Source organism: Bemisia tabaci, chromosome 2, assembly GCF_918797505.1.
Source record: "Bemisia tabaci chromosome 2, PGI_BMITA_v3".
NCBI lineage: Eukaryota > Metazoa > Arthropoda > Insecta > Hemiptera > Aleyrodidae > Bemisia > Bemisia tabaci.
In genome coordinates, this window is record NC_092794.1 from 5,567,633 (window position 1) to 5,581,635 (window position 14,003).

General features: G+C 40.3%; 1 protein-coding gene across 1 annotated transcript in view; it reads left to right on the top strand.

Moving 5' to 3' along the window:
* Window positions 1-14,003, top strand: part of LOC109031803 (noggin-like) — a 75,228-nt gene that overhangs the window by 49,986 nt on the left and 11,239 nt on the right. Inside the window, exon 2 of the mRNA XM_072296609.1 lies at window positions 11,000-11,498. Within this exon, the coding sequence (XP_072152710.1) occupies window positions 11,005-11,498 (494 nt within the window). The 5' untranslated portion in view covers window positions 11,000-11,004. The remainder of the gene's footprint in view (window positions 1-10,999; window positions 11,499-14,003) is intronic.

Here is a 14,003-nt window from a genome sequence, read left to right on the forward strand (position 1 = left end):
GAATCTTCGACTGACTTGATGAATTCTAATTTGTTCACATATATACGGTGTCAAATTCACAATTAGCCCTCAAAATAAGATGTAAAAAAGCGAATCATAAATATTATTCTCTCATACATGTAATATGTGTGGTTGAACTCTACCTGTATCGAGACACAAGTTTTTTGCTTTGATTTTTAACTCAGAATCTGTCTACGTTTTACTAAATGCTTTGATACGGCAGGGGTCCTTTTAATTGTGGCCAGGAAGGTTTTAATATGTTGCAAAATGTTGAGAAAAGTGACCATGTCTAATTGGCTCTCTCTTTCCGCGTATCCTTATTTTCTTTTCTTCCATATTACAACGATGATTACAACATTGATCGATTGCTAGAGCACTACTTTTATATGTGGGATTCTAACACATTTTTTGCTAGATTTCAACGGAACTTAAAAGTATAAAAACAATTCTTAGGTTGTGTAAATAAATTTTACAACTTATTTTTCTTTTTCTTCAATTTTCTCAAATGTTTATAATAATTTACGTGTTTTTTAAAGTCTTCTTATATTTTCAGTATTTTGGATGTGCTTGTGTCATATTCGCAGGTTGTGCTGTGTCATATTTTTAGCACCCAAGTAACACAGTTCCTATATATTGAGAAATTATTGCCTTCTCAATCCTTTTACTGATGCAAAATAGGGGATGCCATTTGATTGGTTGCCGAAATTTAGGCTTTTATGGATTTTCTAATTTTCAGTATTGCCAGTTAGCAACACGAGGTCAGAGGGCTAATAATTCGGTCAGTGTCTCGACTTGCGATTAATACACTAACCGTGAGTTGGTTGTTGCGCTTTGATGCAACTATTCGTGTTCCAAAGATATGTATGTTGCATGTTCAAAAATTGAAGGCTCTCTTGTCCTCGAAATGCATGGAAGTTGTCGTATTCTTCCTGAACAACTGGAACGCAAATCATACAAATAACGTCATCCGCGTCTACGTCATTTAAATACCTACTGAATGAAGTACCCATATTTTGTGTGCAGTATATTGAACAAAGTACTTATATTTTAGCTGATTGCTGCAGTGCCCATTACGTGAATAATTTGTTACGTAAAATTCTGAAGAGGAATTACATTATGTAACCGCCAACGAAAAAAACATATCCCGGCTCTGCACCCCGTTACTACGGACAACCCGCTGCATAGATATATAGTCCGTTTCGGTTCGAATGTCATTGTCTCTTTAGATCGAAGGGCCGTAGCTTTGGCGCATCCGGGTTCAGTAGCCATAGTAACTACAGCAGCGGTATGATGCTCGGAATTGATAGACAAAATAATAGGCAAGGAGGACAAAGATAAAATGAAGCGATCCCATTGGTGAAAGTGGGGGTGATTGCAATTATGTATGTGAAATGGATTGCAATCACAATTAATTAAACATATTTATGCTGAAAGGTACTATGTGCATAGGGATCGCTGGAAAAAAAACACATTGGATCTAGAGTCCAGACTCTTGAAAACACTGACAAGAAAAAATACTCCTGATTCAATCAGATTTAAGCTTAAATCAAAAGGAAATCCGCTCAAATTAAGAGGCTTGGTTCTTGATTTCAGCTTAAATCCTATTGAATCAAGAGTATTTTTTCTTGTCAATGTTTTTAAGAGTCCGGACTCTAGATCCAATGTGTTTTTTTGCCAGTGATTGCGTGTATAATAGTTCCTTTCAGCATAAATACGCCCAATTGATCCCATCGGCCGCTCATCATGCATGCAGGTTTTACTTTCGTAGCCTGTCGTTAAAGTCTCCTTCTGATGCTCCTTCAATTACGTCGGCTATGCTAAAAAGCTAACAGGGAGTGGATAAAATTGTATCACGGCTGTTCATGCATCCTTTACTCACATAACCTTTCGTTTAAGTCTCCGACTTATTCCGCTTTTCTGAGATCGAATGCTTGAGATAGTATGCTTCTTCATTTCGTCGGTTCTGTACAGAACGACCAAAGGCAGGATTGATTATATTGTACCGCGTTTTTACTCTCTCCCAAAGGCGTGACGTGGCGTTCAGAATCGGACCTTCCCTCAGTGACGGAGTTCTTTGGAGATATCTTGATCAGGGCCCTAAGAATCTGTCACTATAAGCATTTATTCAGTTGTTTCGCGGCGATGTAGCAACAGCGAGAAGGGCATTAAACAAAACGCATGCGTTCCCGGCTAGTAAACACTCGTTTTTAGTGGCGATAATGATGAAGACACCGCAAGAAAAGGCGATCCGAGTTGCATTCACGTGACATTCTTCCACCCATTCACCGCAGGAAGCGGAGGGCGGCGCGGCCGAAAGAAAAACGCCGTATGACCGTTCGAGCGCTGCCAAATCTCCTCCCATAATATATTCACTTTTCAGGAAATTCATAGGCAATTAACCTCGAAAATTACAGATACTCTGGATCAAATTGTGAATGACATTTCCTGGAAAATTTGAGGAGAAATGCACACAAGTTTCCCCGAAAACTCAAGTTTTATCGAAGGAAATCCGGCAACGTAAGAAGGATCATGGGAGGGTTTTTCCTTAGTGCGAGGCACGGGCTTACGGACACCTCCGTTCTTCCGTTGCGTTGCGGATCAGTTGGCGTTTATCACGCATTTAAGCCTGAAATAAAGCCGATAAACACTCGGGCATCGATTTTTAAAAACCAATCAAAGGGGACGCTCCTTCCGCTGCGATGTACGAAAGGGGCACAGCGCTCCGAGAGTTGCGCGGCGGTGCAGGATGCGGTCAACCGTAAAATTTCATCGGGTTTGCCGCTTTCGTCATGTGAGCGCATAACATTATTTTCTCGATTTGTGTAAGTTCCTACGCTCTAATTTCGTTGAATATTAGAATATATTCTATTATACATGAGTGCAAAAGCTTATCGATCACGGCGGGTCGTGATCGCGCGTGCAAAAATGGGAGAACCAGATCGTATGTTAGCGTGAAAATTGCTTAGTTTCCGAGAAATCGCAGCAATTTTAAAAATAGCAGAAATAGGCCATCACGATGACATTTTTGAAAGAGAGGGTGCTTCTAGACGGGAGAGTCAATTTGGATATGGAAAGGCCGAGGAAATTTTATATCTTTGATACAAAAAGAAAAAATACAGAAAGAAAAAGTCGGTTGTTTTTTCAGAGAACTTTTAGCACAAAATAAACATCCTCCATGTTTACCCTCGATTTGAAATCATGTGCCAATGCAGCTATGTCATCAACTACCATTACCTTACGTTAAAAATATTCTCTAATTGATCGTATTTGACACATCAAACAGATGAGATTGTATCGATATCGATTGGTTCAACTTGTAAACATAGCCTCAAAAGTCAGTTGAGCAATCTGAGGGAACGGATTTTTTGTGATCGATCTTTGATTCTTGCAAGGACAATCAGGCAACGATCAGAAAAATTGTTAGGAATTTTCTCATTTCCGGCTTTTTCAACTTGAATCCTAGACTTTTTGTTCGAGGTTATGTTCTATTGTTTTGAACCAAACGATACGTCGAAACACTATCGAATACGATCCATAGAATACGTCTACAAAAATAAGGTGCCAGTAGTGGCGCTAACAACGCGGCAACCGGTTGGTGGACAGATGCAAGTGAATGAACTAAGGCCGGAGGAGGAGGTTGAGGTTGCAGCGGGTCGATCACTGAATCGTATTCTAATGATCCTGATCGATAAATCCCCACCTTAGCAATGCTTTCTATCGATCAAGGTCGTTCGATATCGATCCAACACTCGAATGGCAGGTTGCGGCTGTGGATGTGTATGCGGTTCGTAGGTGATATCAGACCGTAAATACGATGCGCACGCCACGCTGTTGCCGTCCGTGCCAGTGGCGAGGCGTGATTGATCGATTATCTATATTTCCCCAACTGAACCCATGGTGAAGAATCGATTAATAAGGTTTTCGTTGCGAGCACCTGTTTATCGATCCTTTTCCATAGGTTTAAATGGTAATCAATCGATACATCGCAAAGCACGCCACGTCATTGGTCCTATCTCAGAGAAAAAGATAAGCAGAAACATGGAGAGAAGCCCACTGACTACACCTATACTGCCGTGCTAAGTAAGAACACCGTATGAACTTGGAGTATTAAAGAATTTTCTTTTGATAAAAAAAGGGGGGAGGGGGGGACTTGTGAATATTCTCCTTTCAATTTTTCAGAGAATCTTAATTTCATCTGAGGGATTTGAAAATGTTGAGAGAAAACATTCATAATTTTCTAGACTTTTTGCGACACTCGAGACCAAATATTTAACCGGGTAAAATCTGGCAACATTCAAATATTCATTTGCAGACCATGCCAACAATTTCCATTCAGGTTTTTTTTTACTGAATGCGAGACGACATGTCATGAATGCTCGATAAGCGATTGAAAGATCCTTTAAGTTAGTATCTAGATTCGCAAAGATTTTTAATACGAATAATTTAACCCGGTGTAGGCAGTGAGGTATCACGCAAAACTGAAGGCGTTTTTGACTGGAGCCAATAGTTCGTCTAGGAAGAAGAGACAAGGAGGAAGAAGAGAAAAGGAGGATGAAAAACAAGGAGGAAGAAGAGACAAGGAGGAAGAAGAGACAAGAAGGAAGAAGAGAAAAGGGGGAGGATGATAAAAGGAGGAAGACGAAAAAAGAAGAAGACGAGAAAGAAGGAATATGAGATAAGGAATATGAAGGGAAAAAGAGGGAAGGAAAGAATGAGAAAGAGTAAAAATTGACTTTTCCATGTATTTTTCGTTCTCATTTTCTCCTTCTCCTTTCTCTTTCTTTTTTCTCCTCTTTTTACCTTTCTTCCCTTCTCTTTTCTCCTCTCTGTCTTCTTCTTCCGATTGGGAAGACGAAGACGCATGAGAGTAAGAAGACAAGGGTTCGATGTGAGGCACGACGGCAGCGTTGTTGTCCCGATGGCGATCCTGAAAGAGCAATGGATCAGAGCCCCAAGAGACAAGAGGCGCCTCGTCTCTGATCTTCTAATTACGTAGCAGACTCCGCTCTCATTACCGAGTCCACTCCTGCTACGTCGTCCACCCTTGCCAAATCCTCTCATAACAACCAACTCTTTGCACTTCTAGTATTTTACCTCCATAGAGAGGGTGAGGGCACTGAGATCCATGGACATTTTTAGGTTAAAAAAACCCTGGATGCTTAGGTGGATAGTCAAATTTTGTCAGTTTACAGCAGGGACTGGCTCGCAACTGAGGGCGTAGCCCTTGGCTGGTTAAAGGGGCGTAATGTGATATTTCCGGTGGGACATGCCCTAAGTGGAGAGGGGCTCAGAAAATTTTGGCAAAGCAGAAAAGTTTACGCTATTTTCAGGTTCAAAGTTTATTGATCGTGCAGAGTAAAAATTGCAAAATTGGACGTATTAAAGTATCCGACAGACTTCTGAAATTAAAGAAAACATAAAAAATGAATGCCACTAGACGCATTCAAGCACCATTATTTTCCAAAAGAACCGAGCCAGTGCTGCGGTTTACACGAGCTTAAGACGTGGGTCTACAAATCCATCCTATAAAAGAATCAGACAAAAACCTGAAAAGAGAAGAAAGAACGAGTATCAACACAGCCGAAGACAGAAAAGACGTATTCGGGCCTCGTTTCTTAACTTTTCTCCCGAATCCGAGCGACACCTCATTGACAGCATATAGCAGAGCATTGAGAGCTCACGCTTCGCGTCATCGCGCCTTCAATTTTTCAGATGCAGCACGGACGTCCATCAAGTACGAATAGTTGTATCTCTGCGCCGTCGCAAGCGCGCATCCTTTCCCTCCCTCTATTTCCATGTTGTGTTTGTTTGCGTTTGTCTTATTCGTGATGGTGCTTCAAACTAGTAGCATAGAGCAGAGCATTGCGAGTTCACGACTCACGCCATCGCGTCTTACATTTTTTTTATGCAATGTAGACATCCATCTTACGCGAATAGTTGTATCGCGTTTACACTTTAGATATCTCTTAGTTTTGAATTTCGAGATAAATGAAGGTCAAGTTATTCCTAAGCAAATCTTGAGTAAAATTCAATAGTATAAGTTTTGAAATGGATCCTTGTAAAGCAGGACTTCAATAATTACCGCAAAAAATACGAAATACGAAAGAAAATGTACCGCGGGCTTTGTAACCTTTGTCAAAATCGTAGAATTTGTTCTTCCGTATTTATACTTTTTGCAGTGACAAATCATTGAAATCCCTTACAGGGTATAGTTAAAGTTATCCATTCATTGAATATGCGCCTTGATGCTGAAAAGAATTCGATATCCAAAGAAAATAGATACCTGGTGCGATGCGTTTGCTGTATTAGTATCGAGTAGTTTCCGGCGGTAGTGCACGCAAAGGTGGACTAAGGTCACCCCTAGCACGATGCGGTTTAAGAAAAAATAGAGCCCCTCTTCTGTAACTCGTTTTGTAAGGCATGTCACTTCATTTTGTCAAGTTCTGCGAGGAATAGCCACGTTAAGCTCATGTCGTCGGCTTTTCTCGTTTACTGAAACCGCACGCATCTTATACTTGGGCATTTTGCCGTCAAAGGTTGGAATGATTGGATTACGAAATTCGAACCAAGGGCGCTACCGGTCTCTTGATGGGAGTCAAGCGATATGTTTATGCTGGAACTGAGGGACCGCCTCAGTCAGATAGCGTTTCACCCAACGTTGCTGAAAGTTCATAGGCATCCGCCAGTCGGATGCAGCGGATGGATGCACTTTATGCGCTTATTCATGGAGGAATGCAATGACGGCGGCTGCAGGCTCCACATTTCAGCATTAGTGTTTTCCTGGGCAGAGAGAGTGTTTTGCCATACTGCACTGGAAAAAAAAAACACATTGGATCTAGAGTCCGGACTCTTAAAAACATCGACAAGAAAAAGTACTCTTGATTCAATCAGAATCTAGCTTAAATCAAGAACCAAGCCTCTTAATTTAAGCGGATTTCCTTTTGACTCAAGCAAAAATCCGATTGAATCAGGAGTATTTTTTCTTGTCAATGTTTTCAAGAGTCGGGACTCTAGATCCAATGTTTTTTTTTTTTTTTCCAGTGTGCCGTGCTAAGGTAAAACGCCGTATGAACATTCGATAGTTGCGAAATTTCCTTCACTAAAATGTTCATTTTTTAAGGAAAACTATGAATATTTTTCCTTGAAATTTTCAGGAACTTCAGATCAAAACACGAACAAAATTCTCTGAAAAATTGGAAAATAAATATTCATAAGTTGACCACCGAAATGCGTGTTTTACCAAAAGAAATGTGGCAACGTCTAAAAGCTTACACCGCGTTTTCTTTAGCACGGAAGCATACGTCTACCATGGCATAATTTGTCTCTATTGATAACGCATCAGAAATGAGGGGCTTAGGGGAGTAGGCAAATAAGTTCAGTTTTTGCTATTTTGAGAAATACGTGTTTGAAGTTTCGAAATTACATGGATCTTTATGGCGGAAAAAAGTTCGAACTGACTTTTTGATGCTTCAAACTTGGCACCTTCATGCTTTTCAAAACCTTCATGAGGAAGGCATTACAAAAAAAAGTTCCAAAATATCCATGATCCAATTTTATAAAAATAAAAGGTTCAATAAATATTTTGAAATAAAAATTCTTCACCATATCTTTTCTCCCTTGCCGCCTCCGATTTGCTTCCTCGCTCGGAGAGGCGGATTATACTTTTAAAAAGCGTGGAAAAAAAACCTCCTGCGGCAACAGTGACGATCTGACTCAAATCAGAGAAACCGGTTCAGATCACTTACAATGAAGCTCGTGTTAAGTTTGTATTAGAATTCAGATTGGGATCGATTCCTGCAAGATTGATCTCCAGTTGGACTGCATTTTGCAATTTGGAACTATAAATTCTGGCTCTTCTGGAAAAACACTTATGTGCATAGGGATACTAATGGAACATACGTTGTTTTTAAACCAGGCCGGGATTTATAGTTCCAAATTGCAAAATGTAGTCCAGTCCCTCTTCGGGCATAGCAGATGGGCAAAATTCGACTTTTTTAGGGGGTGACTGGGGAACCAGCAGGTTGATTGTTAAATCGTTATCAAATGGACTACATTCTGCAATTTGGAACTTTAATTTCTGGCTTATCTGTAAAAAAACATACGTGCATAAAAAACCGATTTTTCAACCATTGATTCAACGAATAGGATAGCTCCATACTCCCTATATCTTCTTTGTCTATCGCCTTGTCTATCAATTTCAATAATCGGCCCGCAGGGCCAATTCTTGAAAGTTGGCAACATTGTGTTCTCTCCATTCACATTTACGAAAAAAAAATCGATTCTAGTTGAGGCAGCCAGGATCGATTATTTTAATGGATTTAAATGGAGGAAAACAATGTTATTAACTTACAAGAATCGCCATCGCATTTCATCGTTCACTGGGCTTGGAAACCGGTGTATATCTATATTATACTGCACTGAGCGCTCAAAATGCATGGTAAAAAACTCGGAGCATCATGTGGCAACGACTAAATTCGCATCAATTTGAGGATTTGTTATTCATGACAAGAACGCGGGCGTTAATTCATAATTTATGTCCGCCAAAATGGCATTCTTTTGGCGTGAGCTGTTCCTGCAATTCTTCGTAAACTCCAGTGCTTATTGGTCATTTTTCTTTCGCCTTTTCAAATAAATCCGAAGGAACAATACTGCTTTGCTAAGGAAGAACGCCGTATGAACATTGAAGAGTTGCCAAATTTCCTCGGATATGACGTGTATTTTTTAGGAAAGTGATGCATATTTATCCTTAAAATTTTCAGATATATTAGATTGAATTGGAAACAAAATTGTCTGAAAGATTTAAATAATATATTCACAATATTTTTCACAGTTTTTTATTGAAGGGATTTTGTCAACGCCTTAAGGTTCATACGGCGTTTTTCCTTAGCACGGCAGAATACTGCTCTGCTAGTTAACCATCGAACGCGGCTGCAATGTAATTTTTTTTGCAAATACTGCCGTATTACGGAAAAACGTCGTTGAGCCATCAGGCGTTGCCAAATCTTCTTCGACAAATTACGCATTTTCAGGAAAATTCGTGTATACTTCTCTTCCGATTTTTCAAAGGATTTTGTTCGTAATTTGATCTAAAATCTCTGAAAATTTCAAGGACAATTCTTCATAACTTTCTTCCAAAAGAATTCTTTTCTGAGAGGAAATTCTGAAAAATTTTTGGAAAAAACATTCGAATGCTTATACGGTTTTTTACTTAGCACGGCAGATAGAAGGTCAAGAGGTGTGTGATTGAATCTTCTTCACAGTGACATGTCGTTGCTCCTCTGACGTCAGGGCTGCGTATCTCTATTTCCACTTGAGCCACGGAATACGGAGAACTGCCTTGCTACGGAAAAACGCCGTATGAACCTTCAGGCGTTGACAAATTTCCTTTGATAAAACACGAATTTCCTGGTAAAATTATGAATATTTTCCTTCCAATTTGTTCAGATTATTTTCTTCGCAATCTCACCTTAAGTCCCTGAAAATTTCAAGGAAAACTATTCATAACTTTGCGCAAAAATAAACATTAATTGACGGAAATGTGGCAACTCTCGAATGTTCATACGGCTTTCTTCCGGCTTCGGCAGAACAGGGCACATGTGGAAATTGAAATACATCCTTACGCCAGAGGAGCGACGATATGAGAGAACGTGTAGATTTTTCAACACGATGTAGCAACCAGAGGCAGATTACAATAAGTAGTCTGGAGAATTTATTACCGGGTGTCAAAGTTGACTCAAAGCTCTGTTTCGCAAATTACCTATCTCGCCCTCCCCTCATTTTTCAAAGGTGCTTTTCCGTTGGTAGGTTTGAAAAGATTTGTCTTGTTTTTTAGCTTAACAATTTGTCAGATACATCGCAAAGCACGACACGCCACTGAGATTCACCTCAATAGATCGTATTCAATAGTGGTTCGATGTATCGTTTGGTTCGAAACAATAAAACATAACCTCAGACAAAAATTTTAGGATATAAGTAAGAAAAGCTGAAAATGAGAAAATTCCTGACAATTTCACTTTCCATTGCCATTTTATAATCATAAGAATCAAAAACCTATCACAAGAACCCGTTCCCTCAGATCACTCATTGACTTTTGAGGCTATGTTTACATGTTGAACCAATTGATATCGATACAATCTCACCAATGTGATGCCGTCACCTTGCGGCCAAAGTATCACAAGCGCCATGCGACGTTCCAAAATTTTCGCCGCCATTTTATTTTTTTACAGTGAATTGTTGGTTGAATCTATTTGAAAATTTCACAGAATTTATCGGCAGCACAAAGAAACTTCAGTGATATTTGCTCAATGACAGCTTCGTTGAAATATTTCCATGTAAAAAAATAAAATGGCGGCGGAAATTGTGTGACGTCGCATGGCGCTTGTGATACTTTGGCCGGAAGGTGACGATGTATCGAATATGATCAATTGGACGGAGTTAAACAGAAAGGAACCAAGCCACATCGGGATCGAACCGAGAAAAAGAGGTTTAAAGTTTGGCTCCTGCATAAGACTCAATGTAAAAGATAAACTTCAAGTTCAATTTCTGCAAAATTTGCTCCAACAAAAATTTTGAATTTTTGGCGATCGATAGTAGAGCAGTGGTTGAGTTCAAAACCACTCATAACTAAATTTTTTCCAAAATGTGGGTAGGTTCCTTTCTGCTTAACTTAATCCAATTTTATTCGATTAAAATACCGTAATATTTCAACTAAGAACTAGTGAAATCTAAATTTTAGGTTGGTTCTACCAAATTCTATTTTATTTAGTCCAAAACTTTAATAAGATCTTACTTTTACATAGTTAGAAGCTATGTTTTGAAAAGTTTTTAGTATTTAAAATTATTAAATTGTTACTTATTTCTATATTGAAAAATAGCGTTTTTGTTAAACTAAATAATTAGTTTAACTAACAATTGTTTTAAAATTGTTTAACTATCTTAATAGCTTCAGTATTATGCTTTTTAAATTTAAATGCTTATGCTATATTTGTGTTTGTTTCAGATGGGATGCGAGGAGTGGGATTGGGTAGTGCGGTGGGTGTTGGTGGTGGCGTGGCTGGTGGAGGTGGTGGGGCGGGGGCAGGCGGAGTCGGGGGGGGGCGGGGGCGGGCGGGGACGGGGCCCTCGCCGGAGGAGTACGGGCTGAGGGCCTCCTCGCTCCTGGAGCTGGACGAGCTGCCGATCCCTGGGCTCCAGGAGTCGCCCGACCGGGCCCTCGACCCGCGGCCGCACGAGCTCAACACGACCCTCCTCCGGGCCAAGCTCGGCAAGAACTTCGACCCCCACCTCATGTCCATCTTCCGGCCCAAGGACCTCTACGACGCCGCCGCCGCCGCCGCCGACGCCGAGGACCCTGACGACGCCGACTACACCAACGAGATCACGCCGAGCCGGAACCGCACCGCTGCCCCGGCCCCCGCTCCCGGGTTCCGCCGCAACAAGCACGGACGCCTCATACCCCTCGGCACCATGCCGCAGTTCATCCGCGATATGGATTTCAGGTCAGTTCCCACATTTGCCTCCATACTCACAGTCGTCTATCACCCTGAAATAGACGCATTTCGTCTGAACGGAACTATCGACGAGTGGGAAAGATGGGGTGTGCTCGCGGTGAGCTGCATAAGGAACAACACTGGAAAAAAAAACACATTGGATCTAGAGTCCAGACTCTTGAAAACATTTACAAGAAAAAGGACTCTTGATTCAATCAGATTTAAGCTTAAATCAGAAGGAAATCTGCTCAAATTAAGAGGCTTGGTTCTTGATTTAAGCTTAGATCTGATTGAATCAAGAGTATTTTTTCTTGTCGATGTTTTTAAGAGTCTGGACTCTAGATCCAATGTGTTTTTTTTCCAGTGAATGTAAAAGAGAACTTGATGCCCTTTTGGGAAATTGGAAAAGCGGGATTTTACGTAACACGAAACGGAACTAAGCGCCACCTGCACGCGCACGGAAGAAATAACCGAGCGTTGAGCTCTAACATTTAGGATCAAATGGAGCCACCTGAAGGCAGTAGTGCTGAGAACTACAGTCTGCAAGGCTGGACCCTAAAGTTGTAGGGCTCAGCACTACTGTCTGGTGGCTCCTTTTGATCAAAAATGTTGACTCACTTCTACGTTGTTTTTTCCGTGCGGCACTCATGAGCCGTGGGAATGGCGAAAGAGCGTTGTGCGCAGGGCTCATGAGTTAAAGACCCGGGATTCACGTCCCGGTCTTCCACGCTGACTTCACTGGCGTTGTATACTCCTCATTCATTCTTACGACCCTCGACTAATGATCACAGCCCTTCTCTCCCACTTGTCTCTGGTTCTGTTTAGCAGAAATAGTCCAAATCATTCTCTATATTATAATATCACGCGTAAATTGGACTGCATTTTGCAATTTGGAACTATAAATTCTGGCTCTTCTGGAAAAACACTTATGTGCATAGGGGAACTAATGACACATACGTTGTTTTTAAACCGGGCTAGAATTTATAGTTCCAAATTGCAAAATGTAGTCCAATTATAGTAACGCGTAACGCATAACGCCAGAGACGCGAAGCGGTTGGGGGCGTATACACCTTAAATTTCCTTAAAAATCACAAGAAAATCTGTATCACCATGAATCAAGAACCACGTGAAGGATTTGGATGAATGAGGGATGAAGGAAATATGAAAGTTTCAACAGTGGCGAGACGTGAGTGATCGATTATCGATACTTCCCCATTTAAAGCTGTGGTGAAGAATCGATTATTAAGGTGCTCGTTGCGAACACCTTGTGTATCGATCCTTTTCTGTAGGTTAACATGGTAGATCAATCAATAAACCGCAAAGCAAGCCACGTCACTGAGTCTAAAACTGATTCTACAAAAAAGTCCATGGCTGTCCGAATTTTGTTCACCTCACCGTCTAATTTCAGTTTTGCAGCTCTTTTAGGGAGTGGCGTTACTCAAATCGTCTATCAATTTTCCTCAAATAGATCCTGGCCGATAGTATCAATAACTGCTTGAAGCGTTACGACTGGGAAACTGGACTGTGCATCCAGACGGTCATGTATCCATTCGTTTTCAAAAGAGACTTTAACGCAAAAGTAGAAAAATAAGCGCATCGCAGAAACGGAATTCAACACTCATATCAATGTCATTTCTGGTATGAATTCACAAGAGTTACGCCTAAGACGCGAAGTGCTTCGGGGGTTGGACCACGGTCAGCGTGCGTATCCCCAAAACAAGGTTCATGGTTTGGTAGTTTTACCGTCGACATTGAACTCATTTTATAGTCGTTTAAAAACGGCTTTCATTAATTGGCCATATGATGTAGAATATTATTGTCGTAGGCAATTATTAATCAAATCAGGCATTTCACATGCCCAGAGAGTTAGTCAAATTTTGACAGTTTTGTAATTTTCTTTAAATTTATGGGGAAAAAGCTCTCGAGTTTTCGATATTGCAGGGGAAATAACCCATCGAGTATACGAACTCCTCTTGGATATTCCTCTTCAGACGCTTCTCATATATTTGAAGGTTAAAATTTTAACAATTCTGTATTTTATGAAATTCTGAAAATTTCTAAATAAGTAGGTCCTAAAAATCGTTTTAAATATTATTGTATGATACATTTCTTTACAGACAAGTTTTTCTTTCAGGAGTAATGAATTATTTTGTCTAGAATTGGAAAAAGAATCTAAATTTCAATCTGACTAAGATTATTTGACTACTTGCCTACGCATTTGACGAAAATGCCTGATTTTAATCTTTCTTGGCACTGCTATTTTGTAGTAAAAAAAATACAATTTTACTGCATTAAATTTCAAAATTATTTAAATACTCTCATCACTTCGATTATTAACGTGGACCGCGTTTAGCAGAGAGGAACCAAGCCACATCAGCTATTGCAAAATGTAAGTAGAGAGTTTAATTTCTTACATGAAAACGTTTGTTCGCATTCCTCCGCAAATTTTAAAGGATTTCCTTCGTACTACACTGGAAAAAAACACATTGGATCCAGAGTCCAGACTCTTAAAAA